The 23,528-nt window shown below is 38.4% G+C and overlaps 2 protein-coding genes across 2 annotated transcripts; one reads left to right on the plus strand and one right to left on the minus strand.

The window, feature by feature from the left end:
- Positions 1–60: 60 nt before the first annotated feature.
- Positions 61–3,962, minus strand: Ssb-c31a (single stranded-binding protein c31A). Its single transcript, XM_071585570.1, has 5 exons — positions 3,944–3,962; positions 3,726–3,845; positions 3,509–3,591; positions 552–732; positions 61–346 (listed from the first exon to the last, which is right to left on the minus strand). Exons 2-5 carry the CDS (start codon positions 3,784–3,786, stop codon positions 267–269), a joined length of 405 nt encoding a protein of 134 aa, XP_071441671.1. The 5' UTR covers positions 3,787–3,845; positions 3,944–3,962; the 3' UTR covers positions 61–266.
- An 88-nt stretch (positions 3,963–4,050) lies between these two features.
- On the plus strand, positions 4,051–5,626 carry LOC139688150 (putative SERF-like protein). The gene is made up of 3 exons (XM_071585580.1): positions 4,051–4,180; positions 4,927–5,050; positions 5,131–5,626. The coding sequence occupies exons 1-3, from the start codon at positions 4,174–4,176 to the stop codon at positions 5,195–5,197; spliced, it is 198 nt and encodes a 65-aa protein (XP_071441681.1). The 5' UTR covers positions 4,051–4,173; the 3' UTR covers positions 5,198–5,626.
- Positions 5,627–23,528: the final 17,902 nt, after the last annotated feature.

Raw genomic sequence — 23,528 nt, forward strand, 5'->3', positions numbered from 1 at the left:
CAGAATAACTGCTTTACAATGGGCAGCATATAGGATATTTTTGATAATCAGTGAAATTCCTAGAAATGACAATTTTATTTATTACATCAAATCACAAAATTACATGGCAAATGAACACAATTAATGCTTATGAATACAAGAACCAAAAAGTGAACCACAGATATGCACACAGGGATATCACCTTATGTAAAATTGTCTGTTAAAATGAATTTGCAGATGACATATTTATCACAAAAAAATGAACAGCCTTTGAAAAAAATGAAAGACTACAAATCCTTTACAGCTTCATCAATTTCTGGAATCAGCTCCTTGACTCTTCTCCATTGCTCTACTGAGAGGCTGATACCTGCGATGAAGAAGTAAAAAGCATTAGAGCAAGCCTATTATCTCACAAGCCACATTAAAAGATGGCATGTAGTCTAGTCTGGCAGGTGACTACTTGACTCGTAGCTAAATATGCATATAATTATATCTAAACAAATGAGAACTACAATATATTAATGCAGTACTTTAGTTTCTACAATTTACTATCTGAAAAAATTATATCTTACCCTTTTTCCCTGGTTTTAACTTCCCATCAGCTAAATAATGCTCCCTTATGTCAACATACACATTTCCCTTGAATGCTCTTACTTTGACATACTTCATCTTTTCAAGCTGCCAGGAATAATCGCCATTTTCATCCTTTTCAGGCAAGGAGGATTTTGACTTCTTGCTTGGTGCAGGCTTCTCCTACGAAGATATAGTTATTTAAGGCAATTTATCAATGGGAACGCAAGAAGAAATGGGAAAGAAATACCACAACAATAATGAAAAAATAAATTTAGGCTTAACTTTAAAATTATATATTACACAATAGCAATTTCATAAGGTGCAAGGGCAAAAACAATTCGGGCACATTACAAATGGCGCATATAGACATCATTATATCGAAGAGAATTTTTGAACACATTCTAACTGGTTTCCGGGAATTACCGTCGCGTAGGTTAGTCGGATGACAACTGTTTCGCCCCCAGTCCTGGAGGCGTCTTCAGGTCGAAGTGATGTGCGTTGCGTTTTGGCCGCTATATATAGGAGACGCTGGCTGGCCAGGAGCTCTCTGATTGGCTCTTTCTTGACGGCGAGTGGGAATCACCCTTTTCCAAGTGGAGGTCAGGGTGTAGCCGTCCTCACGGTTGAAATTATATGGATTTTTTATTATTTCCACCGCTTCTCTGATGAGTCGCGGAAAATATCGCCTTTCTCTTGCCAGCACTCTTGTCAGCAGAGTGCTGGCAAGAGAAAGGCGATATTTTCCGCGACTCATCAGAGAAGCGGTGGAAATAATAAAAAATCCATATAATTTCAACCGTGAGGACGGCTACACCCTGACCTCCACTTGGAAAAGGGTGATTCCCACTCGCCGTCAAGAAAGAGCCAATCAGAGAGCTCCTGGCCAGCCAGCGTCTCCTATATATAGCGGCCAAAACGCAACGCACATCACTTCGACCTGAAGACGCCTCCAGGACTGGGGGCGAAACAGTTGTCATCCGACTAACCTACGCGACGGTAATTCCCGGAAACCAGCATGGATTCATCAGATAGACGGCGCGGAAGCCTAAGGATTAATTTACATTCTAACTTGTTTAACCAGGAACTAGGGCCAAAAATAAATCTCATGACACTTTTCACAACATGGTAGCTCTAGGAATCATGTTTTCGGATATAGTAGAATTAATTTAAGAAAATACACAATTTTTTCAGCTGTAAGAAGCAATGATAGAGGGCGTAATGAGTGGTGTAGAATGCTCGTGACACCAATGGATGCGGTCAGACCTCCAAATGAATTCCTCCCTCTCACCCGAAGGGCTAAGTATTATATCACCCTAATAATAAGTTTCCTACCCAACGATTGTTATTGAGGAGAACACAAATATTTTTCACAATATACCTAAGTATATCACCTGAGGTTAAGTACTTGAGAATTATATAGGTAATTACAATTGTTTATATCCCGTCAGAAACTTCTCCAGCAGTCAATATTCAACAATCAGTGACACCCGAGAGGATCTTACCCATTATGATACGATACATTGCAACTTAGGTAATTTCACTTCATGTTTTACACTACGACCAGGATTTCAATACGTAATAGCATTTTCGGTGATCTTATAGCAGTTTCGAATTTAAGAAAAATTAACAATTTTAAGGGATGAATGTTCTACTTGGCTTTGGAAGTTTGAAAGACAATTATTTATTCCTTCCATAAAAGAGAAAGAATACTCTGCCGGATAACTTGAGTTGGGAACTGTTCAAGCAATATAGCGCAAAGTTATGTATTTTGAGTTAACCGCTCCCATGGCCAAGGAAATTAACGGCTAAAATAAAATAAGTGATGAATTGAAAATTAAATGTCAAACCTGGCTACTTCATTTTAGCATCAACTCGATCAAATTTGCTTCATCAGAAGAAGATGCATAGTCATTTCGACCTGTACAAACTACGGCCTTGTTTTTCCATAAGCAAGTGGCTCTACTGAAGTGCCCTACTATTTCTATGATGATTTCTTAAGATAATTTGATTATTTTGGTTTATCAAAAGAAACATTATGCGAACCTGTAAATTTTACCCAAATGTACGAGGGTCATCCGGAAAGTAGTACCCGTTCGTGAAATCAAGACACAAAAGTAAATATTAACAAACATAAAACATTTTATTTGAAAGAGGATACTTTAAACTACTTCTCAACATAATCTCCAAGCAAATTAAGGCATTTGTCATAACGTGTGACAAGTTTCTGTATTCCTGCTGCATAGTCCTTCGCCGCCAGCTCATTGAGATACGCGAGGGACCCATCTTGCACAAATTTTTGCATAATGCAGATGGTGTTTAACAATTTCATGAACAATTGTTCGAGAAACATTGGGAAAATGCTCACAGATGTCATCAATTGTGACGCGCCGATCGTTCCTCACGAATTCGTCAACTGAGCTCACCAGTTGGTCTGTAATGACAGACGGTCTCCCCGAATGCTCATCGTCGTGTGTGTTCCCCCTCCCCATGTTGAAGTTGCGACACCACCGCCGAACAGACGACTCGTCCATTACATTGTCTCCAAACACCTCCTTTAATTGGCGATGAATATCACATGGGAGAACGTTTCTTGCATTGAGGAATTTAATCACTGCCCTCACTTCACAACTGGTGGCGTTCTCAATTTTTTTAAACATTGTATGTTTCCACTACAATAACAATGTGCATATTAATTAAAATAAAAAGTAATAATAGTAGTTATTCGCTTAACCTCCACGAAACAGAAAATCAGACTCAATGAGCGAACGATTTCGCCAAATATGTTATGTAAACCAGTACGGCACTCAATAAAATGCCGCTATTTCGGGATTAACGCATTGCATAAAAAAATCATATAATGGCTGCTTCCTTCCCTCCCCTGAAGCACATGGTGCGTACCATCATTGAACGCCAATCATGTTTGGTATAGAAAATCAATACTCATAATAATACTCACATCTTCGGATGAATCATTATCGGAGGACTCCGACTCAGAAACCTTTTTCTTATCTTTGATTTTCGGCATTTTTTTTGCAGGTACTACAACAAAAAGTTAAAAAAATGTACATAAAAATAAACTCTATTACTTTCATATATCTCTAGCAACTAGACTTCAATCGAATCATTTCATTCAGCGTTAACATTAAAAATAATCTTAATAAATGCCTACTTACATCGAAAATACCCAGCTAATCCGTTTGATACTTCAGGTTTGACGAAAGTCAACGGTTGCATAAATTGTGTACATATATTTAATCGACGGATCAATTCTGTGGACTAGTGCTGCCCCCATTCTTGGACGGAAAACAAGGGTGTATCATTTTGTATATTTTCTCAGTAATGCAGCAGATACATATGTACATGTAATTATGGTATTTTTTTAAATTATTACCAGTAACACAAAAAGAAACAGTAATTCAGCTTCATTACTAATCGTTGTTTCGGATGGTGCATTGACACCAGCGCCATTTTCTCAGCTGCGGCAATCTACAGTGCCACAGTTCATTCTCAGAGGGTTTGTTATTCCAGCTAACGGAGTTAAAACTCGTCTAAATATTGCTGGAGTTCTCATTCATTTGAGAGTCGGATCACTCTCCTCCGAGTATCTGCAGGAAATTCACAATGACACGTAAGGCTTTTTTGTATCTTATTTTTCATTTAGTTATAAATTTTATTGATGCAAACGGTCTTGATCACGTTGGATGAATCTTAAGAATATAAAAATCTGTTGTTTGTGGCTAAGTGGGGCTTCTGTCAACCTACTTAAACCGCAGTGTACCTTTTGATGCAAATTTATATTTGGATCACTATATTTAAATTTGCACTAGGTGTTTTGAGACCGTTTGAAAGAATCTATTTCTATGTTTCGTGAAGCGACATCTCGCAAAAACGTCAGACTGGTTTGGAGCCACTGGAACTCAATTAATGAACTTTATTGATGTCGTTTTTGTGAATGTAGTATTTTGGGGCAGTAGCGTTATATTTTATACTTGGATTTGCTGTAAAGAACCCACATGTAGTGTTTAAAGACCTATTTTTAATGGCCATCGATCGTCAGGGTTGTTTCACGTTAATATTGGTTATTATTATTTGCTGGGCCAGATTTGCTCACTTGAATGTACAAGGAAGTAGCATGTTTCAACGTTAAAATAATTTTCTATAATCTCAATTTTAGAATTTTTAATGGATGGTTGCTGCCACGAAAGGTCAAACGGCTAAATATTTCTTTCGTACAGAGTAACAAAGTAGGCCATGTTTTCGTATTCAAGGTTATATATGTAACCGTTTGTGAAAGGCATCAAATCGACTGTTTTGAAGCTTTTCTTTCATTTTAGATTTTGGAAAGTCAGTGATATAATGAATTCTCTGGTATAGGTGGTAATCAGCGGGAACTTGCTCGTGTAAAGAACCAGAAAAAGCAGCAGGAAATACAACGCAAAAAGGCTGCAAATGACAAGACGTCTAACAAAGGCATGTCTTTGGAACAGAGAAAGCAAAGGTATTTTAAAGGCAAAATTCAGTGCTGAAATTATGTCTGATTTTATAAGAATCATCATATTTATTTGAAATACATTTTAGGGACGCCGATCTAATGAGGGAGAAGCAGAAGAAAGCACATGGAAAGGAAGAGTCTTCCACAAGTTAGTAAATCATTTGGCAACCTACCAGTCGGCCTTTTAAAAGTTTTTATCGTCACAGTGGGATAAATTGAACATCTTTGTGCGTGTTGTGGAACAAACACTTGCTGAGACCAGCTTCCCGACAATTTAACCTCATTTTATAACTGAAAAGTATCATTTGAAGTTATCGATTTCCTTTCCATTGTGAAACAGCAGAAAATTAATGGTCTGATTGGAAATATATGTATTTGTAGACATTTCTCGTTAAGGCATTTTCTGTTATTTAAATATGGTGATTGAATATCAATGCTCACAATTATCCTTTAATAAATATATATGCTGGATGTCATATACGTTCATAATGTGAGGTATGTCTAGTTCGTTTCGTTCCAAGGACTAAAATGATCAACTATGTATCGAATTTCAAGGTGTAATAAAAGATATTAACTAATGTATTCTTGGCATTCACTTTTTAGATCCAAACTTTGACATTCTTTTCTTAAATCATGCGCCTTGGACTGAGAAATTGAATCGAGTACATTGAGTGATGAAGACTGGACGCGATGAATGGCGTATATTTTGTGCAAGTCCTCTTGACATGAAAAGAATAGTAGGTGGCATTGGGTAAATATGCCCTGCAGGATATGGTGAAATGCGGTTTGATCGTTTTGAGGATGTTATTATGGTGTAACGGGATAAATAGCATGGAGTACAGCCAAGGTAGAACGCCCCCTCCAAAAACCGTGCTGCCTCTCAACTTCCTGCGTCAAACCCGCAACATGAGCCCCCGTTGCCGTTTTGGCTTACTGTGTTGAATCTTTTTTCGGAACACCGCCTTTTCCCTCGTTTGACTACGTCTATGAAATATTGCTGTTAATTGTCAAGCAAATGTTATATCTGTTTCCTGAAGCCAGTTGGAATGCTAACAACCTCTGCCTGTGCTCACTGTTAATCGCCCAAGAGATAGATAGCAGGGGTGAAGTGTATATGATTTTTTATTTATTTCTGATGACCCTGGATCCACTAATTAAACCATTTTGGCCTTAATTAGAGAAAACGACCGTTGATATTGCGTGTCAAATGAAACTTCTCTTGTGGCAACATTTGCACTTCCTTTGTTCCTTTCAGTTGCTAGTGGATTAGAATTATTTACATTTTTGAACCAGTTAGGACAGTCATGAGAGACTAAAAATTAATTGGATTGCAAGTAATATCAAAGTCGAAAATGCAGCTTTTTAAGGAGGTGGGCTTGCGTTGCAAATTATTGTGATATTAGTTTCTTATAATTAACAATTAAAATAGAAATGAACAGCTGGAACCATGTATTTAAACTTAAATAGTCATTTTTATCCAGAGTTATTGCATATCTATGGTTAAGATATTCCATATCCATTCAAGGATTTAGGAATAATGCTAGGTAAAATACTGGCCATTGGATAAAATGGCATTTGATAAAAATTTCCTTGGAATAGTGTTGGTGAAATTTCTGTGTGGAATGTCATCAGCGTATAATGTTTATGAAAGCAACAGTTTGATAATATTCCAGTGGGCTTCCTCACCTAAATGTGTGATATTATTAATTTACAGTATTTGGTAATCAAGTTTGCCTCTCAAATTCAAGAATTGTGTGCAAAATGTTTAATTGGTGCAAAATAATGTGTCTCCTAACTTTTTCATTTGATAATATCCATGCTATTTTTTTCACTGACAGTTTCATCATTTAAGGGACAGCAATTTTTAATATATTGTAACAGAATTGATCACATGTTGGTATGGAATACAAGTATTTCATTTGTGCCACCTTGATTTTTGTTTTGCTTGATTTTTCTCCGAAAATTGTTAGGTGTCCATTTGGTTCATTCGCAGTTGTCTAATTTGTTAGTTCCTGATTGCCTCAGGATAGGAATTCCTTTTTCTCATATAATTTTTGTCGACTTAAAGGTGAGTTTTTATAGTGAGAAAAGAATTGTTCTTGAGGGGTTATTTCTTGCTTCTGCAATTCTATGTCTGCTTTCTTTGTTCAGTTTGGTGAAGACTTTTCATGTAACAACCAAAGTACATAATTAAAAGTAATAACAATGGTAAACTTTGAAAGTAGTTTATCATTTACAATGTCAATGCACCATCTTAATGCATGCAATTTATTGTAGTGTAAAATTAACATTAATTATTATTTTTAATGTGTGTTGTAGTTTCACAAATTAGAGCCCATTACAGCCAAACCAACTTGCACATATTTATAACAAAAGTAATCTTTGAGTCTGTGGTAGCACTCATAAGATTAGGGGGACAAATAAGGGCTTTAAAGAGATTAATTATTATCGCGAGGGAAGTACAACCTGTGCAAAGATTCATGGTGATAGATAGATATTGTCTGTCTACAGGTATTTTATTTATATTAAGTTGTTGGAAAGGAGGAAGGTTAAGTTCGGCAATTAAATGGGAGGATAAAAACGACCAGGTGGAACAGTTTTGCTATTTTGGATTTAGACTAGATGATTAAAATATGGGGACATTAAAAGAAGAATGCATCATACAAAATAGGCTATTCACAAGTAGAAGAAATTGATGGCAGGAATATTGAGTATGGATGTTAAGAAAAGACTTGTAAAAACCTTGATGTGGAGTGTGATATTGTACGGTTTAGAAATGTGGTCATTGAAGCAAGGTGATTCATGTGGATTTGAGATGTGGGTGTGGAGAGGCCTGGAAAAGGAAAGCCAATAAAGAAGGGCTTGGAATGGTGGGGAGGAGAGGGGTTTGTTGGGATAGGTCATCTAAAGGACAGTGAAAATGGATGCAGAATATTTTGATTGACAATGGAATTCTGAAGATTGTGATAGAGGGGAAGATGGTAGGCAAGCGAGGTAGGAGGAAAAGGATGGACATGTTGAGCAGAATGAAGGGAAATGGAACGTATTGAAAGACATTTAATGTGGTGTAGGATGTCTGGTAGTCTTTTTGAGCTGAGATGGAAAGTATAGCAATGATCAGTCCCATGTCCATCCGAATTCTAACGTAAATGGTGGACTACCAATGATAATTTGTCATATGTTTCAGCATTATCATAGGGTTTGCGTTTGATGGTAAACAAAGGTAACCAACAATAGAGTAAACATGTTATGGTATCCAAATATTGGGGAATGTGTGGGATTTTATTGATTCCAAAGACTTATTTTCTCAAAGTCAAAGAAAAGGTTAAAGTTTGTGCTCGCTTAATTTCTTCTCAAGGGACCACTTGGCCTGAAACAGCTGCAGATGTTCACAATTGCAGCTTTACATTATAATGTACTGCTGTACAATTATGAGTGCGTATTGAGAAAGGATGGTTGGCGTTGAGTGAAAAGCACTTCGTATAAAGCAATCAGTTTATTTACAAAAAATTTGAAAATTTTTATGTTATGTTTGCTGACATTTCAAGGGACGTAGCAAGGCTTGGAAGTGGACTTTAAAAGTTTCCTGAATCCTTCTAGTACTCATATCAGTCATGTATATTGAAACTGTTGTACCTTAAGGCGGTGATTTTGTTTCATGTTGACAGCACACAGAGGGTGTGTTGTATCGGATAAAATGTATTACTTTCCAATCTCCCCCACATCCTCCTGCTTGTTGTAAAGGCTGCCATCCTATGGAGTCATCATTCCTCTGCCTTCTAAAGTTTCGATGCTCTTGGAAAAGAGAGATTGAATTTCCTTGAGGATTTCTACTACATTTGTGGGGATTTTAGCATCGATGCAGCTACCTGGGTGGAGTGGAGAGGGAGTATTGATGTATCCAAGGTAGTGATGCTATTGAATAAACATTTTTAATACCCATTTACATAAATATGTGGCATAAAAATTTTCGAACAATGTCACTACCGAAAAATAATTGTGCGTTAACACCAAAAAGTCTTATCATATCCTTTGGCAGGTCAAGGTGATGTATAACTCCAAAAACATGGACTTTTATCTCATTGTTATCCCACAAATGTCGTCCGAGCAGGTTTTTGATCGGATGAATTCAACTTTGTCGACTTTTTTTCATAAACATTGTGTAGTGCGTCTATAAATTGAAATCAGAACTATGTGTTTTATTGCTAAACCCTATGGATCCTGGGCGGGTAAGGGGATGGAATGGGATAATAAGACTCCAAAACATATCAGCTAGACCAGTGGTTCTCTAATGGGCGCTACCGCCCCCCGTGGAGAGGTGCTCTAGTCTATGGGGCAAAAGGAAGCGGCAAGGGGCGCCGGAGAGTCCTGGCAATGTGACATTTGTGAAGGCTTGGTAACCTTCCTTTTGTCTCCGTTTTTTAAGCTTCGTTTTTAAAATGTACATTGTTTCCTGCGTCTGGAAATAATTTAAACCTTGTGCTTACTTACATTTGAAAGTAGGAATGGTTGAAAAATATTTCCAAGCCTTTCTCGCGCAAGGAAAATTTTTGAAGGGGTTTAATCTCATTTGGTCTATCTTTGGCACAACTTCAACACACTGAGTACTTAGGCAGTAAGGTTCAGTGTGGATAAAATGGGTGTGAATCTGGAGAGGAATCAGCTCATCTGATAATTAGATTCGGTGTTTTTACATCAAGTATTTCCATAGATAATCATTTTCCAAACAATTCGGTTCCATCGATATTATCAAGGCTGTGTTGGTAAGTTATTTTTCATTCATCGGAAGATATCATTCTTGTAATAGTACTATAATATGATTTGTTGTATTATTTTATGTTTGCGAAGTATATTACAAAATTAAACGGTCAGTTAATTGTTTATGTTTTCATGAAATGGTAACATATAGTTCAAAAAGAGGAACTTATCTCTCATATTTCGTATACATACGATTGAACTTTGCCGGCTAGATATCAATTAAATGAATTCCCGTTTCACTGACGTATGTTACGGTTTTACTGCCATTGTGCATCCCCTTGATGCATAGTTGTTTCAAACAATGTAATATTCACAATAATTCTTTGAATAAAAATGAAACTTTGGAAATATTTCGCCTTCACGAGTAAATTGAGTAGTAAACATACTTCTTCACAAAATTCCTCTTATATCATCAATTGAAAAGGTGGCCTTGCTATGATACACGCCTTCTTCTCCTTTGGACCTCCACCGTCCCCGTCTCTATATGGATCTCCCGCTTCCCCACCTCACCCCTCTTTGTGTTCTACGCTATTTCGGTGGAAGCTTATGTTTTAGTTTATGTCCACCGAATTTTATGTGTGAATATTGGCTAAATTAATGAAAATAATTCAAATCTAGGAGAAAAGGTCTCATTTCTAACATAATTCAGCAGTCTTTGTTTTCAAAACAAATTTCCGAGTTCGTTCCTCTCTTATACGATTAAAAATACAGATACTTTACGTATAAACGTCAAGTAACTTAAGGATAATCAAAGTACCGATGTGTACAGATCATTTTGAAGCCGGAAGGAAGTCGGTAAATACTCCAATCTTACACAATCCAATGTCATTTAAATTAAAACGATGAGGATTACCAATTGTTCAGCATTAATTGGCTTGGTTTAACATCACGACAATGTCGTCGACGTCATTGATAATGTTATTAAGTCTTCATGTGCTTTCGATACCATGATTGTTTCTTTGCTCATGGAACATTTTTACCAGTTCTGTCATACTCAATGCAATTATGATAGGACAGACATGCAAGTGCGATTCGGGGGTTATTTGCTTGTAAGAGCACTACTTTGGTACTTCCAACATATATTTACTTGAACACGTAAAGAGTGATATGTCCCGGAAAAAATTAATACTTTCTCAATTTTTCACGAAATTTAATTTCATTACGCGATTATTTTCTTCGCATCGAAGTATCTTCAATAGAGTGTTTATCGGTGTTTACATACCAAAAGATGTCACGGAGCAACGAAGAAAGTGCCATGTATATTCATATCGCTTTCAGAGCTAGGCGAACATTTTTTCCATCTGAAATGGATCCCCTTGTGCTATTGGAATACGCCGGTGAAATAACTACGTATGCTGTTTCGGGTTGGATGTTGCAACAAAATTTTTAGCGCGCCCTAACAATTTATTTCGCATTTAATCCTCTGATTAGCGCACCCAGCAAGTCCATTTTTTTAATACCCTGTAAAAATGCATGCCATGGATTTTTTGCTATCACACCTCGGTACTGATAATCTCATTTCTTTGATGGTTGACATTTTCATTTGCATATCGTCTTTTAAGACCTGTGCTCGGGTTCATATAAATGTATTCGATTTCAACACAGCAATTTATATCTTTACGTACAAGCTTCTCTCGCGGATAAAATTTTGCCATATGTTGCGTCTTATTATTCTAGTTTTCCCTCGGTGGACACGGGAAGTTATGTGGTGTTTTTATTTCAACAGAATTTCCGTTATTTCAAGGACTTTGACTCGATCAACTGCCCGACTGGATCCGGCTGCAATTGGTTGCCATATTCTCTAGGTTCAGAGATGGTTTTAAGTGGAGTGCCCGGGAGGTAATGAGGAATATTTGGAAGGGATATCGCGCGTCAGTTTATTTCAAAATTCACTCTCCCCGTTGCGAAACTAGAGACACGCAAGCGGACAAACACGAGAGAAATCATTCAGGGAAAACTGCAAATTCGACCTCAAATCGATGTATCATTTTGGCCGCTTCGAAAGACGCTCGATTTTCAATTTTCACCAGCTTTCAGATCACTGGTTAGTCCATCTAAATCTGCGTTACACCATGCAATCTTTCAAGAGGGCTCGTCACGTAAGGAGGTGTTAGAATAAGATGCTTTATCGTATTAATTTGAATGATTGTGATTGTTCAAAATGGGACTCACATTAAAGCTCTCCTGATATAGGGTCACTCTCTGATAAAGTTTTAAATAAACTCAAGTTATTTTCCAAAGTAAGCATTCCTATTAATGTATCAAATGCCATAATTATCACTTTCTCCGATGTACTCCAGACGCCTGATTCATATTCTAAATGTGACTTCGGCAATTAAAAATACCACTTCTATATTGTCGCCACACACACACCCACACACACACCCACACACGTATGCATTCACGAGAGTTTATGGGTGCTTGCATTTGTAAGCGAAATTCAAACTAAATAAACACAGTAAGAGATGGCCATCTGTCTTGGTAAAGATCCTTAGGAGCAAAAAATATTAAAAATTTTACTTGATTCAAGTGTGAATGTTTACTAGCCACTATACTTGAGTTTATGGTTATGATATATAAACCAAAGTCCAGTCTTCACAATGGAAGGGGCCATCTTCTCCACGACCCTAAAAAGATCGGATGCCGGGATCGAGCATGAAGGTGATGTTGATCGTTTTCTTCGCTTGGGAAGGGATTATTTCCTACGAATATATGTCCCCAAAGGACAAACAGTGAATGGGCAGCCCTATATAGAGGTTATGAGAAGGTTAAGACACGACATGTTCCGGAAGAGACCACAAATGTGGAAAAACAAGTCTTGGTACTTCATCACGAAAACGCACCGGCGTCATTGATTGTTACTGAGTTTTTGGCCAAAAACAGCACACCGGATATCACCTAGCCACCCTACTCTCCGGATCTTGCTCCGGCGGACTTTTTCCTATTCCCTAAGTTGAAATCCGCCATGAAAGGACGCCGATTTAAAACTATTGAAGACATCAAACAAAATTGTACCGTAGCCTATCCCGAAAGAAGCGTTTCAGGCGGCATTCTAAAGGTGGAAAAAACTTTGGGAGCGTTGTATTGGCTGCCTAAGGATATATTTTGAAGGTGATAAGCATGATGAAAGGGTAACTAATAAAATCAAGTATTCGTTCAAACTCTCATCTTTTTTGAACAGACCTTGTACATACTGTACATGAATTTGTTTGTTTGGGGGACATCACGTCAAGACGGCACGGGGTAAGGGTTCCTAATTGTTTTGCTTAAATGGGGTAAAAATACACAAAATGGCATATGCCAGGTCCTATTTGTATCATCAGGAAACTTCGGATAACGACAAAATCGGTGCATGAATGAAACATGTCATGCAGCGTGTGTTGCACTCTGACTTAATGTTGCATTCTCTAACTATTATATCAGTTAATTAATTTAGTCCCCGCGCCGGTGTATCTGATTAACTGATATACCCAAGTTAATCAGAATTGAGGATTAAAATCAGGGACTACAATTAAAAATACCTGCATGAATTTTTTCATCTGATGCTAATCTACGCGTAAAATGCCACTCTTAGCTTAGGAAAATTAATAATCCAGAGTAGGAAGGCTGGCAGTGAAGATGTTGAATGAAAACTTTTTCCACTGATACACGTGAGAATAGCAACAATGTGGAGCGGAGGGGGAACAGAGGGTGGTAAGAGGGTTAAGAACAGAGTAAGAAACAAGTTGATAATTCATCGACAGTATATCAATATTTTTCATTTCGATGAAGTCGATATTGATTTTATTAAGAAACCGAAATGTTTAGGGTAGATAAATGTCGTTTATTTGACTATTTTGTGGACATTCAGGCTAATGTTGATGTAGACAGTGTAGATATTTTGATATGAATGATCTATTAAGGTGATATTGGCAATATGTACGATGCAAGCAGTCGGCATACACTATGTTCCATAATGCTCGATGTGGCAAATTTGACTCTTATGTTCTCGAAAATTATCATGCTAACATCATATTATTTCATATCGACGGCCGATCCCGATAAATTAATATCACCTACGGCCCTTGGCTTAATGGGTAAGAAGAAGAAGAGTGAGGGAGAGGAGTGCAGTGTGAAGGCGGAAGGGCGTTGCGTGGATCGCAGAATTGGAAAGTGCGAAGGATGTGGCATGTGGGTGTTTGGGGCATAAGGGCGCCACATTGGAGCGGGGAGGGGTGATCGGATGGGGGGCGCTAAGAAAAGCAGAAGCCAAAGATGTTTGTAAGCGACGGGGTTGTGAGGTTAGGGCCTCGGGGTCCCGGAAGCCAAATAGCCCAAGCGGGGCCATCGTCACGGAAGCGAAATAGGGTAGAGGGGGCAGGATACGACACAAGAGGGCGGGGCGGGTGGAGAAATCACGGTGAGGAATGCGAAGACATCCTATTCTTTGGACAGTGCAACTTGATGAATAGAATGGTTTTTGGCGTCACTTTGTGGAAGCAATTAATATCGGAAAAGAAAATACTTTGTTCTTACGCATATAAATTGTTATGCACGACCTAGGTTTCAACTTACACCTGATGATGACTTTGTAAGTCGAAACCAAGGTCGTGCATAATAAAATATATGTGTATATGTACGAATCATTTTCTTTTCCGACAGTGTAACTGTTTGTAACAGATATGGCCGGCTATGGATCGTCCACTTTCAAACATTTTGCCAGAGCATTCAATAATCACCGAAATAATATCGTCTCGCATGGTTCGTGAGCCCGCATGTCCTCGAAGGCAAGTCAGTTATTAAACGTTGAGTGAAACGCCTTCATTTTAGGTTCTTCCTCTTAATTTGTTCGATGCTAAAAACGTCTTTAATTTCCATTGGCATTGATGAGCGGTTTGTAATTGGGAAGATTAAGAAGCACCCGATGGCCGGCCAACAAATGCGTCCCATCCAAAGTTGGCGGCGGGAGAGAAAGTCAGAGAGGACAAATCTGTCCCTCTCTAAGGCTCACACACTCCTACGCGGATGTCCGCTTCGCACGCAAACAAAAAGTCAGGAATTCGCCATCGCTGCGTGCACATAAACGGCGGATTCCGAGAAAGGCTTGGAGGGGAGGTTTGCTGGGAAATAGGAGAGAGAGAGTTGCTGAAGAAACTTTAGTGGCGAGACATTTTTGGAGGGCGTTAAATGTTTCTTTGAGAAATTAGTGGTTCAGGAGAAGGAAAGGGATACGCCCAATATCAAAGTGTAAACGATAATTTATTTAAATCCTTACCCAATGTTCTTGTCATCATCTCCTACCATTTAGAGAAACTTTTTATGCCCAACGCAATTATTCTAATGTCCCCATGAGTTCGACCATCTTGGTCCCTAATACTTCCAAGATTGGTAAACTGTTCCAACTGCTCTAGTTTTTGCCTTCTTAATTTAATGATAAACTTACTCTTCATCCTTTACGAGAACCTCATTACCTTTGTTTTGTTTACATGTTCATTAATTCTTCCCATTTTAAGAATTTTATTACAAATAAGTTTTCAAAACTTGCAGAACTGTCAATCACTCCCTCCACTCCCATAGGAAATATCAGTATGCCTAACACATTAAAAAGCAGATAGTTTCTTCTCTGTGGAAAAGGCTACTCGGGTCTTCCACCGGGTCAGTTCCTCCGTCGATTACGCCAACGTTTCGGAAAACGAGTCGTTTTCCAACCTCAGGGCTAATGAGGAAATCATCATCAGCTCTGAGGATGGGATAGCACAAGATAATAATTCAGTTTCGTCTCTCATTATTCCTCGCATTGACTATGGTGACGTAGCGTACCAAGACCTTGCAAACGAGCTGTCGGTATAACTCTAAAGGACATTTAACTCATGCGAACGCTTCATTTTCAAACTTGAAAATTGCAGACCACATTAAAGAATATTTCAACAAACGAAACTGGCTATTTCTGGAACCTCACAGAAAACTCCACGAGCTGTCCTTAATCCATCAAATACTAAATCTTAAAACTCCTCAGTATTTTGCCAATGTCTTCAGTAACCTTGATAGAATACACAGACCATTTTATGATTAGAATACATAAGCCATTATAAACGAGTTCATGATCACCAGAGGTAATCATAAACTCGTTATCCCTCACCACAGAACAGCTACGTACAACCAGTCATTTGCAGCCACAGCATTTCATCATTGGAATGAGCTATCATCCGTTATGACGAATGCACCTTCTCTCCCATCGTTCAAGCGCGCACTTCATAAATCACTAATTTCTCATCAAACGAACCAGTAAAAATTCAGCCGTAAACAGATTTCGAGATCCTTACTTTTTCTTTCACAGGAGCATCATACTTTGTATTGGCGTTTATTAATATAACCAGGAATATTTGTGTTACAAGTATTGTTTGCATGCATTGGTATGTGTTAATGTATGTATAGTATGTGTATGAATTGTGTTATAGCTGGTTATTTAGCTTGACAACTAATGTATTGTGTCGCTGTATGTTAGTCCTAAGATATTGTATGTATTAATTTTATTGATTTTTATGTATAATTTGTGAAATTTATCTGTAAGGTTAATCTTGTAAATGTGTGACGGAGGGTACGGTGGTAGAAGGGACCCCGTGGTCTCAATCTGGCTACAAAATAAATACGACTATATATCCATCTATCCAGGCTTTATTTAGCTCAGGTGCAAGTGGGGAACGGGGAGTCCGGTTGGGCAGTGTTAGGAAGAGGTGTAAGGCAGGGTTGCCCATTATCACCGTTGCTGTTCAACCTGTATGCAGAGGAAATGATTAAAGAGGCATGGGAATAACTGGAGGTAGGAATGAAAGTGGGCGGGGGATTCGTAAAATCAGTTAGGTTTGCTGATGACCAAGCTTTAGTTTGTCAGTCAGCCAAGGGGCTGCAAGCATTGCTTAGTGAATTGGAAATTCAGTGCGACAAGTATGGGATGAGAATCAATATTAATGAAACAAAGGTTATGCGATTTTCTAGAAAGAAAAAGGCTAAGCTAAACATTAAAATAGGAGGGCAAAAACTAGAGCAGGTAGAACAGTTTACGTATCTCGGTAGTTTTTTGGACCAACACGGTCAAAGTAGTAGGGACGTAAGGAGAAGAATTGCGCTAGGCAAAGAGGCTTTCACAAGGAGGAGGGAGTTGAGGACGGGGACGTTGAGTAAGGATGTTAAGAAAAGACTCGTAAAAACTTTGGTATGGGCGTAGCTATATACGGAGCGGAAACGTGGTCATTGAAGCAGGAGGATAGACGTAGACTGGAGGCTTTTGAAATGTGGGTGTGGAGAAGAATGGAGAAAGTGAAATGGATAGAGAAGAAAACAAATGAGGAAGTACTTGGTATGGTGAGCGAGGACAGGGAGAAATCCTATGTAGGCAGGAAAAGTGGACGAAGGGGGTATTGACCGGCAGTGGGATGTTGAAGACTGTGATGGAGTGGAGAATGTTAGGCAAACGAGGAAAGGGAAGAAACAGGATAGGGATGTTGGACGGAATGAAGGGAGGAAGAAGGTACTCAGAGATGAAGAGGGACCTGATGTAGATGTTTTCCTAGGAGTCACAAAATATTTATTTAGGAGCTGTGTCCATCCAAAAAACTACCTTAACCGGTAGATTACCTAATAATAATAATCTATCTATCCATAAAACATCGTCTCGAATTCTACCAAAAGAAAACAAATTCATCCAGATTGCATTTAATGGTTCTTTCTATTAGTGACATCATTATTGTTACGGCATTATGTATACCTTTGCCTTTCCTGTACCGAAACTGGTAACTTTCCTTTTATTGGAATGGTAACTAACACCTATCTAATGAATATTTTGTTCAGATCCCTCCCTCGTAAATGCGGGAATTTATTTAACCCATAAAACTCTTCTATCTGCGGCTGCATTATTCAAAATTGATTTGGTATTTTGAAACTTTGCAAGTTCTAATCATTATATTAAGCTTTGAAAATAACTTAGAACTCTTCTCTCCATTGAAACTTAAAGCACTGCGCGTTTCGTGGCTATTACGTACATTACTACGCATCACGGTCTGAATGCAATACAAAAATCCCATATATTCATGAGGCAGTTGCCTATGCATTTTCTGCCAATATGCATAGATCCCCCCCCTCCGTGCTGTATCTTGCCAGCTCCTACTGAGTCGATAAAGGACTCAGACGGGGAAAAATCTCGTGGGATGTTCGAACTCTAATACGTGTTAGACCTCAGAATAAAAGGTCCACGAAAAGGAAGCATACACCCACCATAGCATTAAAACCTGTGCGATGACAATCTTCTTATGTCTCGTATTTAACGGATCTGCCATAGTCGTAAACAATCCATTGCACTCCAACCCTGAGATTGAAAATACTTCGCTTCAAATTCCCAGGCTTCGCAGGAAAAGGAAAACCTACCGTGTTCATATCCTAGTGCTGAGCAGTAAGTGTCGTGTGAACGCCAGCCGGGAGGCTGTAGTTTGCGTCGCTTCGCCGACGTTAGAAAGTGGGTCTGTCGGCGAAAGGTTTTTAAGATAGTTAATAATCATCGGATGTTCATAAAAATCCATCGATGTTCGTTCCATGTTTAATAGAGGATTGATTTGTCAATTTAATTTTCTTAATTATGAGTTTCGGTGATTTGACACCCACGCTACTTTCGTGATTTCCCTTATGGCGAGGTATTGTGTGGAGTAATTTTAATTCATTAACATAGTCAACACACTTTTCACATAGTCAGTCAATTATAATTCGTGGGATTCGCATAAGATGCGGTTTTTATTTTCGGGGAATGAGGATTAATTGAATGGAAAGAATTCATTGCCGAGAATGTGCCTGCTAATAGGTAATCTCGTGTTGCTACAAAAGAGGCGTTCCACGAAGAAAGGTGGCCTGCAGAGACGGGGTATCACGCAATTGACATTAAAATCAGGGCTTAAGTGTCATTTTTTGTGTCTTAAGCACCTGTTGCATTTCGTCTGAAGGATTGTTCACAGCAACACATTCTGCGTTCTCGGACCAGATTCTGAAGTTAAATAGAATTTATAGATATCAATCTTGTCGTGGCAATATTTCTTATTATTAGGTCAGGAATCGTAAACTAATCAACAATTTATGGATACTGAGGTATCACGTCACAATTTTCGATTGTCGGCTAGAAGAATTCTTCTTCAAAAATCAATTCCTTTATAGTTACGCTTCTGTACTACACTGTACGTTTTTACGTTTTCAAATTATACGCATCGAGTTGTATAGAAGGTCTGTTAGCATGTCTGCGGGGATAGAATATTTTTTTAAATTCTCGTATAAAAACTACCAAATCTTTTTGCTTATTACTTTCACTCAGAATGCACCTTTTGGATTAAGCGATAAAGAAAAAATAAATGTGTAATATTTATAACTTCTATCATTTCTTGATAATTCTGAATAAAATACTGATATTATTTTAAAGCGGGGAAGAGTGAAAAAAAATTAATCAACTAGGTTTATATTTTCATAGGTTGTGTGAATTGAAAAAATATTGATCTCGTCATAATTAAATGGCATTAAGTTCGTGAAGTTCGTAAAACGATGGAATGTTCGTAAATTCATTCATCCATGAAACAGTTTCTGGCGTCACTTGGTGGAAATTCTTCATATTGAAATTAAATTTAAAATACTTCGCCTTTCCACATAAAAAATGTGGAAAGGCGAAGTATTTTAAATTTAATTTCATTCATCCATTATAAAAACGCAGATTAACGTCCTCTACTCATTCAACTAGAAATGAGACAAGAAATCTCAATAAAACACATGTCCAGAAAATCACATTTTCCCATTTTTTTCTAAATCTCCATTGTATCGTTGTCGTTAAGCAGGTAATATTCCCGAAATACTTTATTAATGATTGAAAAGCAATTGATATTTTATTTTAAAAAGCAGACCAAATGCTGTTTTTAATATATCGTCTGAAAACCTGGCTTCCTATCCAGAGGGTCCGGGTTCGAATCCTTGAGGCGGCAGATTTTTTTTCAGTAGTATCGTCTCTTATTGAGATGCTTTGTGGAGAATACTTTAAGGCAATACGCCGTCGGTTGGATGGGACATTTAACTGCGGACCCCTTGGCGCCTTTCGTTAATGTTTGACAGTAGGCTGATGCCTACGCCGGCCGGGTTTCTTTCCACCCTTCCTCCATTCCCGGCATGTCCTATCCATACCGAGTAGTAGTAGTAGTTTTGAGGGGAGGCGACCGACAGCTGAGGTCATTTGCGCCGTAGGGGATGGACAGGAAAGATGAAGGGTGGAGAGAAACCCGGCGTCGGCATTAGCCTGCTCTTAACGAAAGGCGCCAAGGGGTCCGCAGTTTAACGTCCCATCCGACGGACGGCGTACTTACTCAAAGTCCCCTCCACAAAGCACCTCAAGAAGGGATCGAGATACCTCTGAAAAATATTGAACACCGCCGGCATTTGAACCCGCGCCCTCTGGGTGGGAAGCCGGTACGTTAGCCCCCGCACCATCCGAATCACCCCCTATCCCTTCTGGTGCAAATTACCTCTGATGTCGGTCACCACCCCTAATAATTACTACACCTACTGCGATACAGGTTAAACTACGGTTGGCGACCATATCTACGATGTTTTTCAAAGTGAAGAGAATCAGACTGAAACGTTCACGTTGCCAATCACAATATTTACCGGTTCGCCATGCTTATCATGTACGGTTTTCAACTTATGGTATAACTTCCTTTCACGTTTCTCTCTTACAAGTGCTTTAAAATGTTATATACCTTTCCTTCATTACATTATGTATGGCTCGCGTTCCTACCTCTGACCTTTTGCTCGGTGTTTTCTGCCCGGGGGAATCGAGCAAAAGGTGAGAAATCTTAGTCGCAGATCTTTTTCTTAGATTGCATTCATTGTGACGGGGTACCCGTGTCCTTCTACCGTCAAAGTCACGTGGCGTTGTTGCAACATAGACTGGAAAACTTAACATATTTAAGATGTCAATGGTCAACATTTGAATTTCTCTCTTTTCCGAAAGTCACGATTCCGCGCGTAGGGCTATTCTTCCGCATCGTTGGATACAAGTGACGTGTTTTTTGTCCCGGGGCAAGTTTTGGAGACATTTGCTTCCTTTAAATGGGGGTAGTCATTTCCAAATGACGCTTCTGTGAACTTCCATTTATTTTTCAATGACAGTGCAACAATTGTGTCGACTACACCTACATGGGTGAACTACACCTACATGTGGGGACTACACCTCGTATATCATGATTCTACAGACTGCCAAAGGAATATGAGGGCACCAGCCTGTATAATGTAAATTAGGGAGAATGTGGTTTGATCGTCATGGAAATAATTTTTGATTTTAATCGCGAAATGTGCTCGGGGGAAATGAATATTGAAACCTCTATCAGCGCTGGAGTCTGCTTCGCTTATTTTATTCTCCGCGTATTCTAAACACGCAAATGGAAAGTGCGTTTCATAATTCCCTCTTCAGCGTCACAAGCATGATATCCCACAAGAAACCATCGTAGTGAAATCATTTGGTTAAAAATGTTTCAGCATCAAAATCGTTTCTGGTTTGAGTTTTCATCAGAATGTATTTTACAGTACCCGGACGTCCATGACTGGTTTGTTACGCTAATTTATGTCTCCACGAGGAATCAAAGGGCAGTTCGGTACTTTCGGGAGTGCCTGGGAGATCGCAAAATCTGTATCTGACTAGTTCGGGTTCTGCCTGGTTTTCCATATATAACTATACCTTTATTTCTCGAGATATTTACTGCCCTATCATGCATAACATGGTCTTCCTGTAATGCTCACTTGGCCGTATGCGCGGTTCCATCGAAAGGACACATTGCCGATCTGTATTTTTGTCATACCTTCATCCTATGGCATACGGTGACGGTAATTGTCTCCAGGAGGCAATTTTTTATAAGTATTTTTCATGATTGTGATGTTAACTATGCCGTAAAAACTCTTCTCTTGAAGATAATTCTTGCTAAGCATTCAAACATAATTATAATCTGGTGAGATGCCAGTTCAGGTGTCTGCCGGTCACCTCCGCCTTCTCCAAAATTCGCCGTTCCAAATTTCTCCAAATCCGCCATTCCCCAATCCCTTTTTGACAATCGAGAGAAACAAAACGTGTATATAATGTCTTCTGTACAAAAAATTAGTGTTTTCCTTGGCATATCGGACTTCGGGCGTCAAGGACGTTTAAAGTAGGGTGCGCAGTTCACGTTTAACTTTTCAGGATGTCAACCTTTCGTAAGGAACAGAATATAGTGAAATGGTTTTAAAGGTCATCTTCACACATTTTAATTCAAATTTAAACATTTACCGCAGTAATTTTGAAATACTTGCGTATGCTCTAATGTATTTGTATGTATGTACGCCTTTGAACCTATTTTGAGGTTCACATAGGAAAGTTTCTCCCCAGTTGAAAGCTTTTAAAATTGGTGAGTACATTAATCTGAATTCACACATCAGAAAATGTGCAATAGTTTCCTACCCAAATCCTAACTCAAGGATGCACTTCAGTGAAATAAACATTGGTTGAGGTTTTTACCCACCAATGTCATCATCTTCATTGGCAGATTTGCATGTACTAAATAAAGGAAATGTGATTCCAGATAAAAATATTTGTCTCTTGTGCTCAGCAATATTGTATAATTAATGTGGGATGAAGACAAACCCTTAGTTATCACATTTGACTCAGATTGTATTGCTTTATTCACATACAATTTGTTTAGTACATTAACCATGCACCTTTTATTACGAATTCAATACCAATGCGGTTAGTTGCACGCGCTTTAAAAAAACATTTTACGCGCTTTGGCTATTCATTGTAGGCCCTATATTTCTGCAAACTTTTTCTGAGTTTATTCTTCTAGTAACCGAACGAAAACAATTTAAAACATTTAAGTGTCACGTACTACACATCAAGGCCACAGAGCCTTTTCCACCTGAGCCTTTTACGGCCTGTTATGATATACCCGCCCATTCGAAAATATATTTGAAAACCGGAAATTCAGCTCAGCGCTACCTCTCGCCTAACTTGTGCTACTCTATTTTTAACGAAATACGTTTTGTTATGCGTCGTGTATTTGGTGGACAGGGAAATTGTTTAAGCTTTCACTAAGATTTGATGTCTATCTTTAATATAACTAATCTCTTAAGTTATTTGGAAGTCATTTTATCAGCACTGTACGCATATCATGGATGGAGAGCTAACATTCGCCATTTAAATAAAATGCGAGTGAGATTGTTTCCTACTCAAATAGTTTGTTCTGCTCATTAAATATTAAAATGCTATCATTCGAAAATCCAAGGATACAAGTGCGCTGTGTCGGTTTCAATTCCGAATGCAAAGTTAGATACAAGAGGGAAAAAAGTGCATCGGTGTTCAATTCCAATTATTCCGTCCAAGCCATTTGCTGTTCAGTACAAGTATTACGACAAAGACAAGAAGTAGCTTATTTTCGAGAGGCTTTTAAACTTTACCTTGTGTATTTTGTGAACATGTTTGGGTGTACTCATATTTTTTGGATTTGGGCTACTGTAGCTGTTGTCACATGCGGATTTCCCATTCCTGATTTCAATCAAATTTGTTGCGTGCTTTATCGATTTGTCATTGTCCTTATGCTCTCGTCATGATATAATTTTAAAAGTGTTCTTATTTATATAATTGTAATTATCTTCAGCGAGATATAAAAGTTTTGATTAAAATATTTAAACCCAGAAACAGGGCTTTCAC

This window comes from Hetaerina americana, unplaced genomic scaffold (genome assembly GCF_022747635.1).
Source record: "Hetaerina americana unplaced genomic scaffold, ioHetAmer1.1.p SCAF_1, whole genome shotgun sequence".
Lineage (NCBI taxonomy): Eukaryota > Metazoa > Arthropoda > Insecta > Odonata > Calopterygidae > Hetaerina > Hetaerina americana.

Bases quoted from the DNA above. Each gene is read 5' to 3' on its own strand.
- Ssb-c31a (XM_071585570.1), bottom strand. From the start codon at position 3,786: ATGCAACCGTTGACTTTCGTCAAACCTGAAGTATCAAACGGATTAGCT. The intron at 3,592-3,725 runs GTAAGTAGGCAT...TTTTTGTTGTAG, and splicing joins ATTAGCTGGGTATTTTCGAT to TACCTGCAAAAAAAATGCCG. The intron at 733-3,508 runs GTGAGTATTATT...ATATCTTCGTAG, and splicing joins ATAATGATTCATCCGAAGAT to GAGAAGCCTGCACCAAGCAA.
- LOC139688150 (XM_071585580.1), top strand. The intron at 5,051-5,130 runs GTATTTTAAAGG...AATACATTTTAG, and splicing joins TTGGAACAGAGAAAGCAAAG to GGACGCCGATCTAATGAGGG.